At 54.5% G+C, this 19,309-nt stretch overlaps 1 protein-coding gene across 2 annotated transcripts; it reads right to left on the minus strand.

Annotated features, from left to right (window-relative positions):
• Positions 1–423: 423 nt before the first annotated feature.
• On the minus strand, positions 424–19,089 carry Csk (C-terminal Src kinase). Of its 2 annotated transcripts, none has more exons than XM_021207389.1 (13): positions 18,428–19,089; positions 4,926–5,002; positions 4,464–4,577; positions 4,240–4,352; positions 3,730–3,949; positions 2,859–2,952; positions 2,600–2,665; positions 2,418–2,517; positions 2,250–2,340; positions 1,945–2,018; positions 1,650–1,845; positions 1,473–1,559; positions 424–1,283 (listed from the first exon to the last, which is right to left on the minus strand). In XM_021207389.1, the coding sequence occupies exons 2-13, from the start codon at positions 4,938–4,940 to the stop codon at positions 1,101–1,103; spliced, it is 1,353 nt and encodes a 450-aa protein (XP_021063048.1). In that variant the 5' UTR covers positions 4,941–5,002; positions 18,428–19,089; the 3' UTR covers positions 424–1,100. The 2 variants fall into 2 exon arrangements, with proteins under 2 accessions (XP_021063048.1, XP_021063049.1); XM_021207390.1 differs by lacking the exon at positions 18,428–19,089 and adding an exon at positions 7,624–7,698.
• Positions 19,090–19,309: the final 220 nt, after the last annotated feature.

Here is a 19,309-nt window from a genome sequence, read left to right on the forward strand (position 1 = left end):
GGCTCCCCTTCCCATCACCCTTGAGGTCAGTATGGTCTGAGGCATGTTTATCTGGGCTCTCACCCTAGAGCCACATCCCATCTGGCCAGGCCAGGTCTTCACGTCTTTGTGCTTTAGGCCTGGACAATACGGCAGAAGAATCAGCCAGAATCCCCAGCAGCATCCCAAGGACGGGTCCCAGAGCCCGAGGCAGCCCAGGAGCTCAGGCTCAGGTAGTAGCTGGCAGAGATGGACAGCAGTGAGCACTTCCCCACGGGCAGACACAGAACACTGGCTCGTGCAGCTGACACAAAGAGGCAGTTACATCTCCTAGCCATGCTTCTCTCTCAGCCCCACTCACAGAGACAGGGGGATGGACAAGATGGCATGGGAAGACAACTGGGCAGACAGGCAGGCTCGGCGGAGGAAGCGCCGAGGCTGGGCGGCGGTGTCCTCATGGAGTGGTTTATTGATTCCATCTCACAAGGCGGTGTGGGTGAGCGGCCACAGCACATGAAATCCAAGCCCCCGACAGACGCCTGCCTTGGGCACATGCAAACAGCGCAACATGGTCAAGCGCAAACACAGGCAACCGAGGCAACACTGGACATGGAACACGGGCTCGGGGACGGGCTGGGGTGATGGGTCCCTAGAGAGAGGCTGATTCCTCCCCACCCCCAGGGGCAGGACAGGAAAAATAAGATTCGTACTTCTTGTAAAATGCCCATTTGCTGGGTACTTTCTTTCTTCTTATGTTGAAAAATAATAAAAAATAAACACACGGAAAAAAATCTCAAAAAAGGAAAGGAATAAAACTCTAAGAAGGCGAATGGCGGGGCCAAGAGGAGGCCAGCCATGGGGCGCTCCTCCCGCTCCTTGGCCTCCTCTCCTCAACCCCTTCAGTGGGCGCCCCAAGCCCTATAGGTGGGTCCATGAGAGAAGATGCCAGGCCTAGGTGGGGTCCCTCGGGGCCAGAAGGGACAGGCAGGTCAGAGGCAAGAGGTCTACCAGCCGGCTGGGGCTCAGTTCAAGTTCAGGCCCAGCAAGCAGCAGGGCACCAGGTCTGTGATCTCCGAGGCCCTGTCCCTGCAGGCCCATGGCCTAGGCGGTGGAGGCAGAGGTCACAGGTGCAGCTCATGGGACTTGATATGCTCCAGCTGCTCCCGAAGCTGTAGAAAGGTGGGCCGTGTGGCAGCATCCAGCTGCCAGCAGTTCTTCATCACCTCGTAGACTGCGGGCGGGCAGCCATCCGGAGCGTCCATCTTATAGCCCTTTTCCACCCGAGGGACAACGTCCTTCAGGGGCTGTGAGCAGATGGTGTGTGAGTCAGCTCAGCATCGTACAGAAGGGAGCCCTACCCAGAAACCCCTCTCTAAGAAGTCAGGGGATGGCCTGGATGCTACTCAGGACAGACTAGAGGCCCAGGCTCCAGCTCTTGCCGCCCCACCCTCCCTCAGTTTCAGCCACACACTGACCTCCAGACCCATACTCACAATTCTTGGGTAAGGCACTCGCCCGAAGGAATAGATTTCCCAGAGAAGGATTCCGAAACTCCACACATCAGACTTGGTGGAAAATTTCTGCCATGTGGAGAAGAGACTCAGCATTGGGTCCTAGGGAGCTCTGGAGCGGTGTGTGTGTGTGTGTGTGACTCCAGGACCCTCGCTCACCTTCTCTCTCAAGGCTTCAGGGGCTGTCCACTTGACTGGCAGCTTGCCTGTGTCCTGAGTGCTGGAAGCTTCCTTAGTGAGGCCAAAGTCACTGACTTTGGCCACATTGTCTTCAGACACAAGCACATTCCGGGCAGCCAAGTCCCGGTGCACAAAATTGTTACCCTCCAGGTACTCCATGGCTTCACAGACGTCTCTGAGGGCAGGACAGCCACATGTCCCTCAGACAGGGGCTCCCATAGCAGGGCAGGGGGCTCCTTCAAGTTCTTACCGCCACCCAGATTGCACTACTCACAGTGAGAATTTGAGGAGACAGTCTCCACCTAGCACCGAACGACCACGTGATCGAAGATAGTCCACCAAACTCCCCTGCGGGTGGGGCAGAAAGGGACGGGAGGGGGTGAGCAGGGAGGGACCAGAACACTAGTGATAGAGCGTTCATACCACTCAACCTCACAATCTTTGGGAGGCTTATTGGTGGGAAAACTGAGGTCTGAAAAGGTTGGCATGACTTGTTTAAAGTTGGCCAATAAATGACTGGCCAGGCCTGGCAGAGTGGAGGGGCTGTGGGAGGGTCAGGTGAGGCTGAGGAGAACCTACCTTGGCCATGTACTCTGTGACGATGTAGAGCCCACCCTTCTCCTCCACAATCACACCCAGTAGCTGGACGAGGTTGCTGTGCCGAAGTTGCCTGTGGCAGGACAGGGTAGTCAGGAGTTCAGGCTGCCCACCCCCCACCCGGTGCTCCACCCAGGCAGTCCAGCTCACGTCATGACGGAGGCTTCAGCCAGGAAGGCCTGGGCAGTCGCGTCATTCTTGATGCACTTGACTGCGACTTTGTTGCCCCGGTAATCTCCTAGCATCACATCTGCAGGAGAGGCGGGGGCTAGTTCCTGGACGCCCGGGGCTCCCCCCTCACCTCACCCCCTGCCCAGGCTCCATCAACTCACCTCCAAACTCCCCCTTCCCTATCGTCTGTAGCAGCTTCAGTTCCTTCATGTTCAGTGCCCAGCCACCTGGGGACAGGGACCGAGAGGGAGGCGGAGTGTTAGTGAAGTGAACAGCTAATCTGAGGCACTTGAGATGACAGGCACAGACTAAACGGTTTTAGATGTGGGTGTCTGGGGTTTCCAAGCCTCTAGGGTAAGGGCAGAGGGCCCGGGTGAGGGGAAATGGGCAGGTGGGAGGTCGGGTGCAGCGTGCACTCACTGCGGTAGAATTCATCCTGGGCCGCCACGGTGCCCTCCATGACCTTTGGTTTGATGAGGCGAGTGCAGAGTCCATCGGCATCTGTGGTGTAGTGCTGCAGAGGTGGGGCAGGCTCTCAGAACCAGACCCACTGGGCCCCATTTCTCACTGACTCACGCACTGCTCAGGTCTGACCACCAGAGGGCAGCAGAGGCTAGTCCACACAGCCTTGAGCTGCTTTGTGTGGAGAGGTTTCTTCATTACCACAAGGGTGGGAATGCCTGTGCATTTCCCACATCACCCCAGCCACACTCAGCTACTGGACTCCCAGTTGTCACTACTGCATTGGGCCTCACCAATATCTTAAGGTAGATAGCAAAACCTGCCCTGCTCCCTATTCCAGCCTCTAGCAGGTGTGTACTCGGGCCAAGGCAAGCCAGAGATGAGAGCCCAGAGGAGCCTATGGGTCTTTGATGGTAGATAGGGCCTGGCCAGAGCGGGTGGGGCCGGTGTTGGAAGGGCAAGGACCTGGGTGCCTGCCTCCAGGACCCTGACGTCAATGTACACATCCCGACATGAGGTTCTGAGTGCTGGAGGAAGAGAGGTAGGGATCAGACAGGCACCTCCAATGGGGACCTTCGCTGATCCGAACCTTTGTGTCCTGATCTATAAAATGGGGATACCACCCTATTTGTGGGCCCTTGGGGCACTTTGGGGACAGAACTAAGTAAGCTCTTTCACACAGCTGGTGCTCCACACAAAGAAGCCGTCAATGTGTCTGGGTCACCGCCAGGTGAGCTGGGTCTGGGTTTGTACTAAATGTCTTCAGGTAGAGTCAGGCGTGAGTGTGTGAGAAGGGGGTCGGCCCCAGGCAGGCATGTACCCCACTCACCTCCACCAGCTGCATGAGGTTCTCAAAGTACACCTCTTCATCAATGCTCAGCCTGCTCGCGTGATACATGATGCGGTAGTGTTCCACCTTGCCTTCACAGCTCACACACAGTGTGTAGTCCCCAGGGTAGTTGGTGCTTTCCCGCACAAGGAACAGGCCTGTCTCCGGTGGGTAGAGAAGCCGCTCGGCCTGCTCCCGTGTGATCTTGCCGTGGAACCAGCTGTGGGTGGCAAGGCTGGGGGTCACAAGGGTGCTGACCCGGGAGCCTCCTGCCAGCCTCCTGAATACACCTTCCCAATCAGCCAAGCATCTGAGGGCATCATCTTCTTCCCGTACCCCCTTTTTCCTTCCGTCAGGTTCCTATTCCCCGTCTGTGAGGTCCAACCTCTGGTCCCACACAGCCCCTTACTCGGGGCTGTTTTGCTCTGACACCTTTCCAGGAGGACCACAGCCATTTCCTCTCTTTCCCCCAGACCGGGAGACTGAGCCTTCCGTCCTCTCGGTACTCACGGCATGAGGCTGAGTTTGGTGCCTGCCTTCACACCCTCACGCTTCTGGACATAGTTGGCTGGGATGATGCCCTCGCGGCCCACTTTGTTTTTGGCTTTGTACCAGTTGGGGTCCTGGAGAGAGGACAACAGACACACTCTGAGGCCTGCCTCCTGAGGAGCCAAACCCAGAGGAAACCCCTGGAGGTGAGAGAACGGGACAAGCATTGTGGGTCCCCCAAGTACCTTGGTGACAGCCACGATGGTGAGCACATCTCCTTTGCAGAAGGGAAGGTCTTGCTCAGCAGTGCCATGGAAGTTGTACTTGGCAATACATTCTGTACCGGATGGCCAGGCGGCCTGCAGGATGAGGGATGGGGGTGTGGGTACAGCCTAGGGCCCTTCTCTACCAACCTGCCTGAATGCCCTGGAGACCAAAGCATCTTAGCTGACTTCCATGAGCCTGGGGGAGATACCCTTCTCCGGAGAATTCTTAGGCCCCTCTAGCTCAGATTCCTCCACAGCCCTCTCTGGGGCCCTGTGCCCAACAGACTACACTGGAGTTAGTGTTACGTCACACAGTCTTGACTGGGAGGGAGGGTTGGGCATGGGTTGGAACAGGCTGCTCTAAGTACCTACTCTCTGTCCAGCCTGGGGAGGGTGGAACGTGGGACTGCTTTATCTGTCCCCACTGCAGCCCCACGATACCTGTATTGCCGACATCTTCTGCGGTCTGGCGTCCCCGTGCTACAGGAAGGCCGATCTGTTACTTGGTACCATGAGAGCTGTGGGAGAAGAGCGGAGCTGAGGAGTGAGAAGATGACCCCACCCTCTGCGTGTGATCATCAGCTTCTTCCTTAAAGCAGAAGGCCTTGGTGCTAAGGCCTCTACATGTGGGTCCAGGGCTGTTCTATCCAGCCTCGGGGTAGAAACACATAGACTTAAGAGGCCCAAGGAGGTGGCTATCAGTCCTGTCTCTGGGGGCCTTACGGGTCCCACAGAGGGCCAAAGAGGCCTGGAAGATTGGCAGGGAAGGGAGTCCAGGGAAACTCAGAAATTGGGCAGGTGCTATTGGTCCAGGAAAGCTTGTCCAGAGGCCTCTGTACAGACAAATGTCTGCGCTTCCTTCTCAGTACACACCCAATAGAAAACAGCCCGTGCCCACCAGGAGAGGGGCAGGGGCTCTCCTGTGGTGTGCTCTGTAGTACTGGTCAAACCAGAAACTGCCCAAGTGCTGAAAATGAAGCAGCCAAGGTGGGGAGGTGGCACAGAAGGGAGTGTGGCTCAGCAGTGGCTCGACCCACTCAGCCACTCATCAACCACAGAGCCAGGCCCAGGAAAGCAGGAGCACTGGGGCTCCTTTTGCATCAAGCTCAAAACCGGGTCAAACCAACCCAGGCTTGTAAAGATGAAACTCGGGGAAGGACGGGACAGAGTGTGAGGGGACTTCAGGTGCTGGTTATGGGGACTCTTTGAGCTCTCTCACAGGAGAGGGTTTGTTCCAAAGCAACTTGCTGGCTGAACCCTGAGAGCTGTCCATGCACTTCAGTAAAAGCGACTCCTCAAGAACAGTAAACATGTCTGTACACACGTGTGTCATCACCACTATCGGTTCAAATACAGCCCCAGGCCTCAGATAACCCTAGAAAGATACAGAGGCGCTGGGGCTACTGTTTCCTTTCTGGTGAGAAAACAGAGTCAAGGCCCTTCTGTGATCACACGGTTAGATGACAGACCTCCTCTGCAGTATGGCTATGTACTCTACCACAGGGGCAGGTAAGGTTTAGCCTTTACATTTAGGGCTGTGTATACTACCATTGGAAGACGACTTTCAGTGTAAGTGCTGTGACATGTGCATGAGCATGTGTATGCACACTACACATACACACCCATGCAGGAAGCATGGGAGCTGAGTCCTTAGGACTTCAAAGGTAGAGGGTGGGAGCTAGGGATCTAACTTCGTGGACAGAAGTTGCCTAGGATGCTCAAGATCCTGGGTTCAAATTCTAGGACAAGGTGCAGATCTCTATGCTTTAAATCCATGAGCAATCAAGCACATACAATTTGATATAAAAAGATACGTGTTAGAAAGGCAGAGGGAAGAGGGTGAGGTAGAGGGATGGCTAGTTGGAGGCCAGCCTAAGCTATGTGGTTAAAACCTTGTTTGAAAAGAAGATGGCCAGAAAAGGTGGCATAGAGAAGCTTAGTATATTAGCTGAGGCGGTTAAGAGCACTGGCTGCTCTTCCTGAGAATCTGGGTTCACTTACAAGCATCCACATGGAAGCGCAAACTGTCTGTAACTGTACTTCCACGGGATCTGACACCCTCACACAGACACATGTACACAAAACTCCAGCACACATGAAGTGAATGAATGAATGAATGAATGAATGAACGAACGAACTGGCCTGGGTAGAAGCTGATGAAATAAGGTAGAACCAATTACTCCTCTGGGGCTCTGTGGCTCTCAACTTGCTGAGCCTACCCCAAGCACCCTTGTCTGTCTGCTGCCTGAGAAAGGTTCTGGTGGTCCTGGCATGAACACTGCAGGGTAGCAAGGAGCTTCCCATGGCACTGTGAAGAGCTATGGTTGGACCCTGAGGGTGATAAGCCTGGCGAGCTTCTTCAGGGAGCACGCACTCCCAGAGTCCAGCAGAAGCAAGGGTAGAGGGTACAGAGGAAAGTAACTCCTAAGCAAGATCCTCGGTTTTGATCAGACCTGGGCCTTGAACCTGGCTTTATCAACATGCCACCTCAGAGAGAATGAATGAATCCTGTGGACCTCATATCCCCTCACCCTGAGACGGAGCACAGTGAACCCTGCAAGGAGACTGGAGGGAACAGAATGAGACTTCAGAGTTGGAAGTGCCTGACATGCTTCCTGTCCCTTCAGAACAGTCCTTCCTGCAGCCAGAAGCAACCAAGGCTATCAAGCTGTTGTCTAGACCGACGCCCAGAGAGTGGGGTAGGCCCCGCCCCCTCACACCCAGTATTTCCATGATGGAGCCAGCAGGAGCATGAAAGCCACCTCCTGGGCCCTGTGGATGCCATGCAAGAGCTGTGAGCCTCTCTTCCCTGTTTCATACAAGTGAAAACTAAGGTCCAAGCAGTTGCCCAAAGACACAAAGCCTGAACTGGGGTCCCACTGCAGTTGGCTAAGCCCCAACCTTAGGGTCCTTCTATGGAGATCCTATGAGCTCACCAGCTCTCCACATTTCCTCCCTCCCCAAATTCAGAACTCACTGTTGCCACCACAGGAGGCAGCGGAGGCTGGGCACAGTTAGTCACCCTTCCAGCTGTCAGTTTGCAAACACTCCTTCCTGGCCTGCAGCTGCCATGCCACCTCCCTGCTGCCTTGATGATAATAATAAAGATAATCACAGGCCCTGTTTTCTGAGAACTTACTCAGTGTCAGGCCTTATCCTTGTCACTTCATGGCTCATCCAATCCCAATGACTCTGAGAAACAGAGAGGCTATTATTACCAACCCCATTTTACAGATGAAGGCCCCAAGTAAAGCCCAGAGTACTGTGAGACCTTGCCTGAGGTCACAGCTCCAGTGAGATGTCATGTCCTGCTTCAGACTCCTGAGCTCCTTGGCCAGGACTCTCTGCCTACCTGGTGGCCTCTGCCTTCCATATCTCGCATACCCTAAGGACCCGATGTCTATCTGGATGGACAGGGCAAAGAGCAGCAGGTAAGGACTGTAAGGACGTGGGGAGAGGATGGGACAAGGCAGCAGTGGTCAGGGGATGCTGCCAGAGGGGGAGGCTGCTCAGCCACCAGATCCCGGAGAGCTGCACCTCCCTGACTCCCTAGCAGCCCCTTCTGAGACTGTGATTCTTCATGGACACAGCAGCTAGGCAAGAAGCCAGCAGCTCCTTGGGATGCTGTGACACCTGGGCCACTACACGCCTTACCAGACATCCTCTAACCTGTCAATCATGGGAGGGCCAGGCCTCAGACACCTGCACTCTGACTGCTTGTCCTTTCCCTTCATCCAAGGAATTGTTACGCAGCCTAGGGTACAGCCCAGTACACGAGCTGAAAGCAAAATAGAACAGAATATCCTTCTTTGCGGTGGCAAGAGATGGGAGAGTACATACTTGAAGCCACACTGAACTAACCACACAGTGAAACCTTATCTTAAAACAAACAAACAACCAGCCCTGCGTGGTGGTGCACGCCTTTAATCCCAGCACTCGGGAGGCAGAGGCAGGCAGATTTCTGAGTTTGAGGCCAGCCTGGTCTACAGCGTGGGTTCCAGGACAGCCAGGGCTATGAGAAACCTTGTTTCAAAAAACAAACAAAAACAAAAGCAAAATGAAACCAACCGACCAACCAATGGAAGAGCTAGATCAGCAGGTAAAATGTTTGCTGTGAAGACCCACGTTTGGTCCCAAGCACCCAAATGAATCTGAGTGTCGGGGGCATGTTCTAGAACTTGTTGGCTCGCCTGCCTAACCTACCTATCGAGTCCCAGGTTGCAGTGAGAGACCCCATCCCAGGAACAAGGTGACCAGTTCCTGAGGAATGACACCCGTTCCCTCTGGCTTCTACCCACATGTGCACACAGGCATATTCACACACAAGTGCACATGTTCTCTCTCTCTCTCTCTCTCTCTCTCTCTCTCTCTCTCTCTCTCTCTCTCTCCAAACTTAAAGACCAAACTCCCCAGAGTAAGGCATCTGATCTGTGACTGGCATCCAGCAAGCCCTGTATGCAGCAGGCATGTACGGATAACAGGCCAGTAAAGCAAACTGTGAGGCACATGAGGACCTCAGTTCTGATCCCCACCTCACCCTCGGCACTTGTGGTCAAGCCTGACAACCTGAGTCTCATCCCTGGAAGGAGAGATCCAACTCCTCGTAACTGTTCCCTGACCCCCAAATGACACACACTGTGTGTGACGTACACAGGCACACACATTATAACAAAAGAGCAAAAGAGGCAATGTAAATGTGGCAAAATGTTAAGAACACATAAATATAGCCAAAGAATCTGCAAGTGTCTAATAACTACTAGTACTACTGCTTCTGCTGCTGCAGCTGCCTCCCGAGTGCTGGGATTAAAGACCTGTGCCACCATGCCCAGCTGGTTTTGGATTTTTTTTTTAAAGATTTATTTATTTATTATATGTAAGTACACTGTAGCTGTCTTCGGACACTCCAGAAGAAGGGCAGCAGATCTCATAACAGATGGTTATAAGCCATCATGTGGTTGCTGGGATTTGAACTCATGACCTTTGGAAGAGCACTCGGTGCCCTTAACCGCTGAGCCATCTCTCCAGCCCTGATTTTGGATTTTTGATACAGGTTCTTGTTACACAGTCCAGACTGATTTCAATTCCATCCTGTCTCCAGGACAGGTTTACGGGTAAGCACCACCACACCCAGGTATAAATTGTGTGGTTTAACATCTTTTATTATATTTTATTTATTTTATATGCATGTGGATGTGTGCCCCACAGTGTACACGTGAAAGCCAGAGGGTAACTTGTGGAAGTTGGCTCTTGCCTTCCACTGTGTGGGTCCTAGCAGTCAACCTGAGGTAGTCAAGCTTGGTGGCAGGCACCTTTGTCAGCAGAGTCATCTCCCTAGCTCACAAGTTGTGTTTTATAGAAAACAAATACACATTCCTGAGCTTAGAGATGTCTAGGGAGTCTTTGAGAGACACGGGGAAGGCTCAGCAGTTAAGAGCAACTCTTACTCTTGTAGAGACCCTGGGTTCAGTTCTTAGCACACACACGACAGCTCGTAAATGTCTGTAACTTCACTTCCAGGGAATCTGACAGCCTTTACTGAACACCACTGACACTAGGCATGTACATGATGCACATATATATGCAAGCAAAATACACATAAAATAAAATAAATACACCTTAAAAAAACAGATAAATAATAGAAGTTGCCTCTGGGATGGGATCAAATTAAAGGAAAACTCTGTTATTCTGTATTTCCTATTTTGTCCTCTTTTGATATATACATTGAGACTCGTGCAGTCCAGGCCAACCTCTAACTCACTATGTAGCAAAGGAAGGCTTCCAATGACTGAACCTGCTATCTGCCATCATACCTAGTTTATCTAATGCTGAAGACTAAACCCAGGACTTCAGGCAGACCAAACACTGCCAACAGAGTGACAGCCTCAGCTCTTGGTTTTCTTTTAAAGTTACAAGCATCTGTATTACCTTCCCCTTAAAATAAATGTGAAAATACACCACTTTTTTTTTTTTGTTTTGTTTTGTTTTTTTTTCGAGACAGGGTTTCTCTGTGTAGCCCTGGCTGTCCTGGAACTCACTCTGTAGACCAGGCTGGCCTCGAACTCAGAAATCCGCCTGCCTCTGCCTCCCTAGTGCTGAGATTAAAGACGTGCGCCACCACGCCTGGCTTAAAATACACCACTTTTGAACACCACTTCCACCAGGAATCTTTCCTTGGCTCTCCAGCTGTGCTGGCTGGCCCTGCCTCCAGGGTCTCTCACATCACAGTGCTCCATCGAAGGACCTTGCTAGCAGTGGCCTATGGCTGAGGTAGAAAGGGAGCTTTGTGTAGGTGGAAGAAGGGACCTAGCCTGACTCATGTCTCATTCTCAGCCTGGCACAGGCTGGGCTGAGAACTGCTGCTCAGTTATGAGGAATGAATGAATGAATGAATGAATGACAGGAAGGAAGGAAGGAAAGAAGGAAAGAAGGAAAGAAGGGAGGGAGGGAAAACATGTCTACACGTATATTAGGTCCTGCAACCAATAGGACTATATTTAACCCCAAAGGGTCAGCAGCTGCTACCCACCCCCACAAGACTGGAGGACAGGGGCTTGGGATTGTGGCGGGGCCAATATTTCTGTCTGACTTCCTGCCCTAAACTCTGCTCCCAGCAGCCCTTGTGCTGGGGTCCCGGGAACAGGCTGGGCATTGTGCCCAAGCGCTGAGGTCAGTGGCTGCAGCCTCAGGCAGGCCTTTCTTGGGAGCCCAGGCTGTCCAGAAGGGGACCCAAGTGTGAGGGGGTAGGAGCCCAGACACTCCCAGTGTGCCCTTTTCTTGCCCTGGAGGCAGCTGCAGACCCCCAGGACCAAGCACGTGCAGAGCTAGGGTAGGTCAGAAGATTGTAGCCCTGCCCCCTCACCAAAACGCCACTGCTTAGTGGGGCGTGGGAGCTTTCAGAAACTGTTTACATGCAGCTAAAAATACTCACTGAAAAGGGAAGTGTACCAGAGACCTGGGGGGACTGGCGCTATGGCCCACAGAGACTCTGGTCCTGCTATAGGACCCAGCTGCACTGTCTGCGGGGACACACACAGAGACAGAGACAGAGACAGAGACAAAACCACTTGTGGCAACAGGAAGGTCTTCTGTTCTCACTCTGTGCTGGTTTCTCTGTACCTCATGCCATGCCCAGTGATCAGGTTGGGCAGGAGAAGGAAGGCCCACGAGATCTAAGAACCTGATTCAGCCTCTCCTCTGTGACCAGCCTGCTGAGGTACTGAGGACGCCAACAAAACACACCCCAAGCCCCTGACTTTCTCAGTGCAGAATGGTCAGTGGGCCAGGTGTGCGCAGCCTCGACAAGCTGAGGTGTGCTGGCCTAACTTGGTGGTCAAGCCTGCTCAGAGCATGCATCCCTACCCTGCCTTGGTCTACCCCCAGTGCCTTAAAACAAGTGAGGAGAGACAGAGTAACCCAGCAGCTTGCAGGAAAGACGTGAGGGGAGCTAGAAAGGACGGGACAAGGGACACCTAGAACAGGCCAGGGTTAAGGCTTACATAGAATTACTGAGGGAGTCAATCAAGTCTGCCAAAGGAAGTTTCCTACAGGTCCAGGGCAGACAGGGGCAAAGGTGAAGTTGCAGTCTCGGGCACACCCCCTCACAGGGCAGACAGCCAGCAGCAGAGCTGGTTTGGTGGCTATAGTCAGCTCCACCCCTGGTCCTGCAGAGCTCTCGGGCTGAGAGCTGTCACCCAGCCACACACAGAGCACAAGGGCTGGGGGGTGGTTCCCACTAAGGCAACAGTTCAGACAGGCTCTCAGCACCCCTCAACTGCACAGACGCCCCAGAAGGTCTGAAAGCACAGACCTGTGAAACGCTCAGAGCTCTGGGCAAGTGGGGATGGAAAGATGGCTGGCTTGGGTTCTGGGGCACACCGCCCTACCCCCATCCTCAGGTTCCCTCAGCATCGGCACCCCTGACTTAAGAGGAGGGCTGAGTTTAATGACTGAAAAATGTTAAAGAACCAAATTATGGCAACTCACTGGGGCTCAGAGAGACCGGAAATCCTGTCTGGAAGCTTGGGAGCAGTAGGGGTGAGTTAAGGGGAGGCTAACGGGGGAGCCTCTTCCCCAGGGTACACTGTGGCTTGAGGCTGCCACTCCTGGCCCAGAAAGGTTTCTAATTACCACTCAGGAGCCTAATTACTTACAAGCACTGGGCCTCTGGGCCTCCAGGTCTCCCCAGGGTCCTACCCTAGGCCCCTACCCCACACCCCTCAGAGTAAGGGCCAGGTCCTCTGCATTTTCTTCTGCCTGTTTTACATACAACTTCCTCACTAACCCCCAACAAGCCTTCGGAGTCATGCAGTGGCTCTGTTTCACAACCCATCCTCCCCCCCAACACACACCCCCCAAATCTCCTAGCCATGTTACAAGAGGGGAGACCAAGGCTCAGGGGATAAGGGAATGGTCTTGAACTCTGGGTGGCAGATTTCTGGCCTCAAGCACTTGAGATAGAGGCTGGAGAACCTCTGTGATCTGATCATCTGTGATCTCTGTGATGGTCTACAAAATGAGACCCTGCCTCAGAAAAACAAAAGCAGCCAAGGAACCAACAGAACAGGTACGGCAGAGTCCACAGCCCAGAATGCTAACCCACAGAGACAGCGCCAGGGACAAGGACCCAGGGGAGAGGGGCACCCCCACGGGATCGACAGACAATCAAAGTGGGGAGCCAACAGCCTGCTGCTCCAACATGGTTTGAGGCTCTGTATCAGTTAAGCCTCCCCTCCCACCACAAGTCCTGGAAGATCCCTGCTACACAGGGGAGCAAACAAGCTTGCCTAGGGCACCATCAGCTTTCAAGTGCTTGAATAGGGACTAGCTTAGTTATGTTGGAACCTAGGTCAGCAGACTTCCCCACGTTTTCCTTGGCAGGATCATATAATATCCTAAAAGGACAGAACAGGGATGTGAGGGCCAACCAACTACTCACATCATGTGCCTCTTGCCCCAGCAAGCTGGGGTACACCTGTGCTCTCTCCTGGCCGTCTGCATACCCTGCCTTCGCACAGACAGATCAGGACATCATGAAGAGCCTCATAGAAGAAGTCAGAGAAGCCAGCAGCCTCCAAGAGGACCTAATCACTGAACAACGACCTCTGGCTTTCTGGCTCTTCAAATGCCTTTCACAAGCCCTACTCTCCCTCCAAGAAGTCCTCCAGGCTGTCCTAGACATGCAGATCCTAGCAGTTTTGCAGGAGGGGGAACAACAGGCGTATCCACCAGGCTTCCCTGAGCCCAGCCCTCTCAATGGAGCTCACCCTCCTGTCCTTTTCCCTGTAGTGTGCACATTACAGGCTGTAACGCCCCGAGGCCGGGTGAGGACCAGGTGCCAGGCTGGGCTGGGCTGGGCTGGGCTGAAGAGCAGCAGCCAGGATGTACGGGTCGGATGACACCCAGGTTTCGCCCGCCCACAAGTCTTCCAACCGTGCAGAACCCAGGGCAGCTCTCTTCTGCTCGTTTGCAGACCACGGAAGAGAGGCGGAGGGAAGCTGCGGTCGGAGGGTGTGCACTAGTGTGCTAGAAGAAGCTGTCCTTCTCACAGAACCAGGAAGAGAGAGCAGGCAAAAACAGGGTAGGCGGAGCTGTGTGGGGCCTCCAGCCCTGGGGCCTCCACTCAGGGGAGCTCCCAGCTAGTTCAGGGCAAGTCATTTCAAATTCACTCAATGAGCCTCAGTTTCCTCGTGGGAAAAATGGGATTGTCTCTATCATTCTGCACCCCATTCGCGCACTCGACAACCAATGGGTGTAGCAGGCTGCATCATGCCCAATAAGAGAGCATCCCCCAATTCTCAGAGCACTCCTGATGATGGGGATTGGGCTCAGCCACCCAAACCCAGTCTCCCTGTTCACATCTTCCTTCAGCCATGCAGGGAGCACACAGGCTCTCCCTTCTCCAGCTCTTTATTTTTAGGCCCGAATTTGACTTTAATCATTACTTAGCGGATTCTATTTCAAGCCCTTGGATGAAGGGACCCGAAGGGAGGAGGGAGCCAGTGCTCCCTGTTGGGTTTAGGGAGCAGTTTGCTCCTCCACCCATCCTGTCCTTATCCAAGGGCAGGGAGAACCGAGACACCCAAAGGCCAGCATCTTGGGTAAGACCCAGCCCTGTGACCTCATCCCACTGAAGTTATGGGGCAGGAGGGTAGTAGTGATGCTATACTTTCACGCCACCAGTACTGGGGGTGGGGGGGCTGGGGAGGGAATGGATATGTATGTGTCAAAGTTGTCAGGCAGGGTGCCAAGGCACAAGGTAGAGAGACTTCGGCACTGAAAGGGTCACATCGGTTCTCCTCACCTAGGTCACTTCTGGGCCACTCTAGTCAATTAGGGCTACAGTCTTTTGCACCCAGGGTGTGCCAAGCAGAGATTGGTTTCTTCCTACTGCCCATGTCACAAAGTGACACCTCCAGGTTAGAGCTGCAAAGGAGGACACTAACTCATATGGCTAGTTTCTAACTCTCAGGCGCAGGGCTCCAGAATCTAATCTTTCCCTTCTCTGGTCACTGGAGAAAGCTGAGGCTGGCCTGACTAACTCTGGCTCAGGCTAAGGAAGCCTCTATTTCCCACTGGAGCGTGAAGCCCAGGACTGCCATGCAGGATCTGGGAGGCAGGGGCACTCTTCATGATGGGTGCAGTGGTATATGCATGCCTGTAATCTAAATGCTCTGGAGACCGAAGCAGGAGGATCTCAGGTTCAAGGCCCTGTAGTGAGAACCTGTGTGTGTGTGTGTCTGTGTGTATGTGTGTGTGTGTGTGTGTGTGTTGGGAAGCAACAGTAGTAGGTAGCTATTCTCAACTCCAAGGCTGTGAAGGAGAATGGGTGGGGTTAGGCCTTGGACAGCAATTAGCATCCTATCTTCTCAAGGTCAGTCCTATGCCCTGAGACAGCCTAGCACTCAGAGATGGGAAGGGAGTGGGGTACAGCGTAAACAAACACAGCACCCTAGAATACAGGGCCAGAGGTTTTCAGAGTGCTTGGGACACCCTACTAAAGATAGGTGAGAGGGCAGTCATTCTGGGGCCCGTGGCTCAGGGATCTTTCTTGCATTCTAAGGCAGCCACACCAGCCACTGTCCCATGTTCTCTCCAGTCTTTTCGTAGGTTAGTTAGTCCAGTGTCTTCTGAGGTATACAGATCACTGTTCCTGTTAGCTATGCTCAGGGAACAGTGGTATGGCTGGGCCTGGAACCCACATACTTAGCTGCTAAACTGCCTGCTTTCTCCTAGCTGCTTGCGGGGTGTGTAGTAACAGCCCTCAACACTGACAGATGGAAGCACGGCACACACGGGAGAGGGTTTGGTGACGAAGCAGTAGCAGAGCTCCTGGAAATACCCTGAAGCTTCATAGAGGCAGTTACCATGACAGGTAGCTCCAGAAAGACCCAGAGACACAGTAGTAAGTGGGAAAAGAGTCAAGGCACGCTAACAGAGCAAGGGAAGGAAATCAGGAAAACGGGGCTCTAAGGTGCTGAGGCTCTGCCTGGCAATTCCTGGGCCCTCTTGTTTTATTTTCTAACATTTCTGGGGTTTGTTTTCTTTCTTTCTTCTCTTTTAAAGATGGAATCTCAGTCTGGAGCCCATGCTAGCCTTGAACTTGCGATCCCTCCTGCCTTGGTCTCCCCTAGCACTAGGATCACAGGTGCATGCCAGCACATGTGGCCCTCACTGCTTTGTAAAGAATAAATTCAACACGCACAGAGTTTTCATGTGAATTCAGACTAACTTTCCCAGGTCCTGCGTGCCCCTCAGCTCTGGCCGGGCTACTCAGGACTTCTCTGCTACAGAGCATCCACTCCCATCAGGGACTCTCTCTCAGACACAAGAGGGTATCTCTCTCTCTCTCTACCTTCTTTCCCAGACTCAACATCTGTGCTTTGATGGCTACATCTCAAGGCTTTGACATTCTTCAAAAGATGGACCTGAGTGGTCCTACCATTCCAATGGGGTCCAGAAGGATTATTGGGGAGGTTGAGTCACACTATAGGCCACTGGCTTCTATCCCTCCCTGTACTAGCATGAAGGAAGCTGGACTCTGCCCCTCTACCCACACTTGCTGTGGGCCTCCCCATGTGGACTGCTCTCTGAAGAGCAGTGCCTTGTAGTGAGGAAGGCACCTGCTTTCCTGGTCTTTTCCTTGTTGCTATCCCAACACAGAAAGACCAGCCCCCCTGTTGATCGGGGAAAATTAGTTCACCAAACAAAACTCACAGCCTCGGATGTGTGCTAGCCTAAATGAGGCGGCCTTCTAAAAGGTCTCTGGACTCTGGCCACACCCTTGCAGCTAAGTTAGTAAGAAGCACCCAGCCATGTCAGGCCTAGCCACAACCCCTAAGGCTAGACAGAAGAAGTTCGGGTCGGGTCGGGCGTGAGGCGATGTGATTGTATACCCCACCCCCACCCCACCCCAGTGCTTCTTAGAGCAATGGGGGAAAAAAACCTTAACCAAGGGCAAGGGCCCGAGCAGGACAAAACGGCCTGCGGCTCAGGGGGGCCTAGGCAGAGCTCAGCAGCCTGAGGGACCTGCAAGATCCTGCTGCTCTGCCAACCTCACTGCCTCTGGCCTGATCCTGTGGTGGCCATTACCGAGACACTAGGACAGCTAGAGTAGAGGGAAACAGAGACAAGCCCCAAGTGTCGACATTGCCCCACACTGATACTTTCCTCCCAAGGCTGTCTCCCACTCTGCCTGTGCTGACCCCATTCAGGTTCTGACTGAGCCATCTGGGAAATGTGGGGAAGGCAGGGTCAAGACTAACTACCAGGCTATTTCAAAGCTGCCCAGAACCAGGCTTCTGCACACCAAACCACAGCACACCACACCACACAGATGGCCCACACGATTAGGACCCAGTCCCAGGCACCGAGAGGAAGTCTTATAAGCAATGTATATGATGTCTCAGCCCATAAGAAGACAGCACTAAGGCCGGAAGTCCTTTCCCTCTTCTCTAGCCCCCTGCAAGGGAACACGTGCTCGCTCACCCCACAAGGTCCCTCTTGGGTCAGGCTGGAGACTGCCAGTGTCCCTGGTAGTTACAGAGTGGGTCTGGTTCCCCTCCACTTCCAGCCATCCATCACTGCAGAAGTGGGAACGAGGGACAGCTAGCCTCTCTCCATCAGGGGCCTAGAATATGACCTGGCCCTTGGGCCTCAGTTCCCTGCTATACAAAATGATCAAAAAAAAAAAAAAAAAAAAAAAAAAAAAAAAAAAAAACAAAAAAAACAGCTCCTACTTAAGCTCCAAAGATCCAGTGACTGGACACACCCCTTCCAAATACTGGTCTGGGTCCTGAGAAGCCTGGGAAAATAGACTGATGAGGATGCTGGGGGGGAGGGGAGGGGGTACAGTACCAATGCCTAGTGTCACCTCTACACAGACTGGAAGCCCTGCCCAGTTTCTCCACCCAAGGGTCAGAGGTCCCTTGCTTTAAGCCTGGTCCTCTGGCAGGTCAAGGGTGACAGGCTTAGTTCAAGGACCCGGGCTTCTATCAGGCACAAAGGGAGGTGGCACGGCCCTGGGCTGCTTGGAGCCAGCAGAACCTCAGTGCACGACTGAAGAAGAGTTCAGAACCAGACAAGCCAGGGTACCTTCAGGGAAACCCTGAACAGTAAAGGGCAAACTCCTGGGAGTCCGGCCCATACTGCTTCTCTTCCTCCGGGGTCCAGCCACTTCCCACTCTGCTCTCCTCACAGGAGTTGGGGGGTGGGAAGGTAGGACTCAGCAGACCGATGCCGAATTGGTGCAGGGTAGTACTACCTCCCGTGTGGCTCCTTCCCAGTAGTGTCTGACAGTGATTCCCGGGAGAATTCGAACCCGTTTGGGGGTGGAGGGGGGATGGGTGTGGGCGCGGCGGCGGTGGCTATAGAGGCGGGACGAGCGACCTCCTCCCTTCTAGGGGGCATTAGGACACCCACCTCCTTCGGGGCTGCCCGGCACTCACCTCTCTGGGGGCACTGCGGTCCAGGCCTCCTCACCACGGGCGGCATCAGTGGCCTGCAGGACAGTCCATGCGGCCAAGAGGGAGGGGAGGGGCGCAGGGGTCCCCAGGGGGTGCGGTACAAAGAGGTGTATGGATGCGAAAAGAGAGGGAGGAAGGACAGCCAGACAGGCAGGGGGACTGCCGCGCAGCCCCAAGCGGGGAGGGAAGAAAGGCGGGGGAAGGGGGCGGGAGGGAGTCCGGGGGGGAGGAAACAATGTAGCCGGCGCGGCCCCGGCAGAGTTCCGCTTCCGAACGCGGCCACGGAGGTTCGGTTTGGGGACGTCGCGCCGGCCGCCGGGGGCCGCCCCGGGCGTTCGATCGCGGCCCGCGGGGCTTGCCTGCGCCCCACACCCCGGAGGCTAGGCGGCCAGAGGCTGGCCAGGCGGGAGGGACGGCTGGCCCGGGGACGGCCCCGACGGCGGCGCGGCCCGGGTTGGCCCTGTTCGGACCCCACCCCGGTGGGATTCCCCGGGGCAGGGCGCTGGGCGGCGCGGGAGCGCAAAGAAGGCAGCAGGCTCGGCGGCGGCGGCCAACCTCAGCTCGCCCGGGCTCCGATGGGAGGAAGCTCGCAGGCCTGGTGAGAGGAAGCGCGGCCCGGATCCTCCGCCCGCTGCGGCGCGCCTGCGCGAGGGGGCCTGCCCGGCGCACAGCGGGGCGTGGGTCGGCGCCCTCTGCTGGACCTTGGAGGAAATGCGGGGGGTGTGTCCGCGTCTACGCCCTGCCCCCACTTGCTGGCCTTCGCGAAGGCTCCCGAAGGTCCTTTCACAGGGCCACCAACATGCTAGAGCCAACTCCTCAGCTTTCTCTAGGCGAAGCTTCCTTGCTAGAGTGGAGGCTAGGCCT

This window comes from Mus pahari, chromosome 10 (assembly GCF_900095145.1).
Source record: "Mus pahari chromosome 10, PAHARI_EIJ_v1.1, whole genome shotgun sequence".
Classification (NCBI taxonomy): Eukaryota; Metazoa; Chordata; class Mammalia; order Rodentia; family Muridae; genus Mus; species Mus pahari.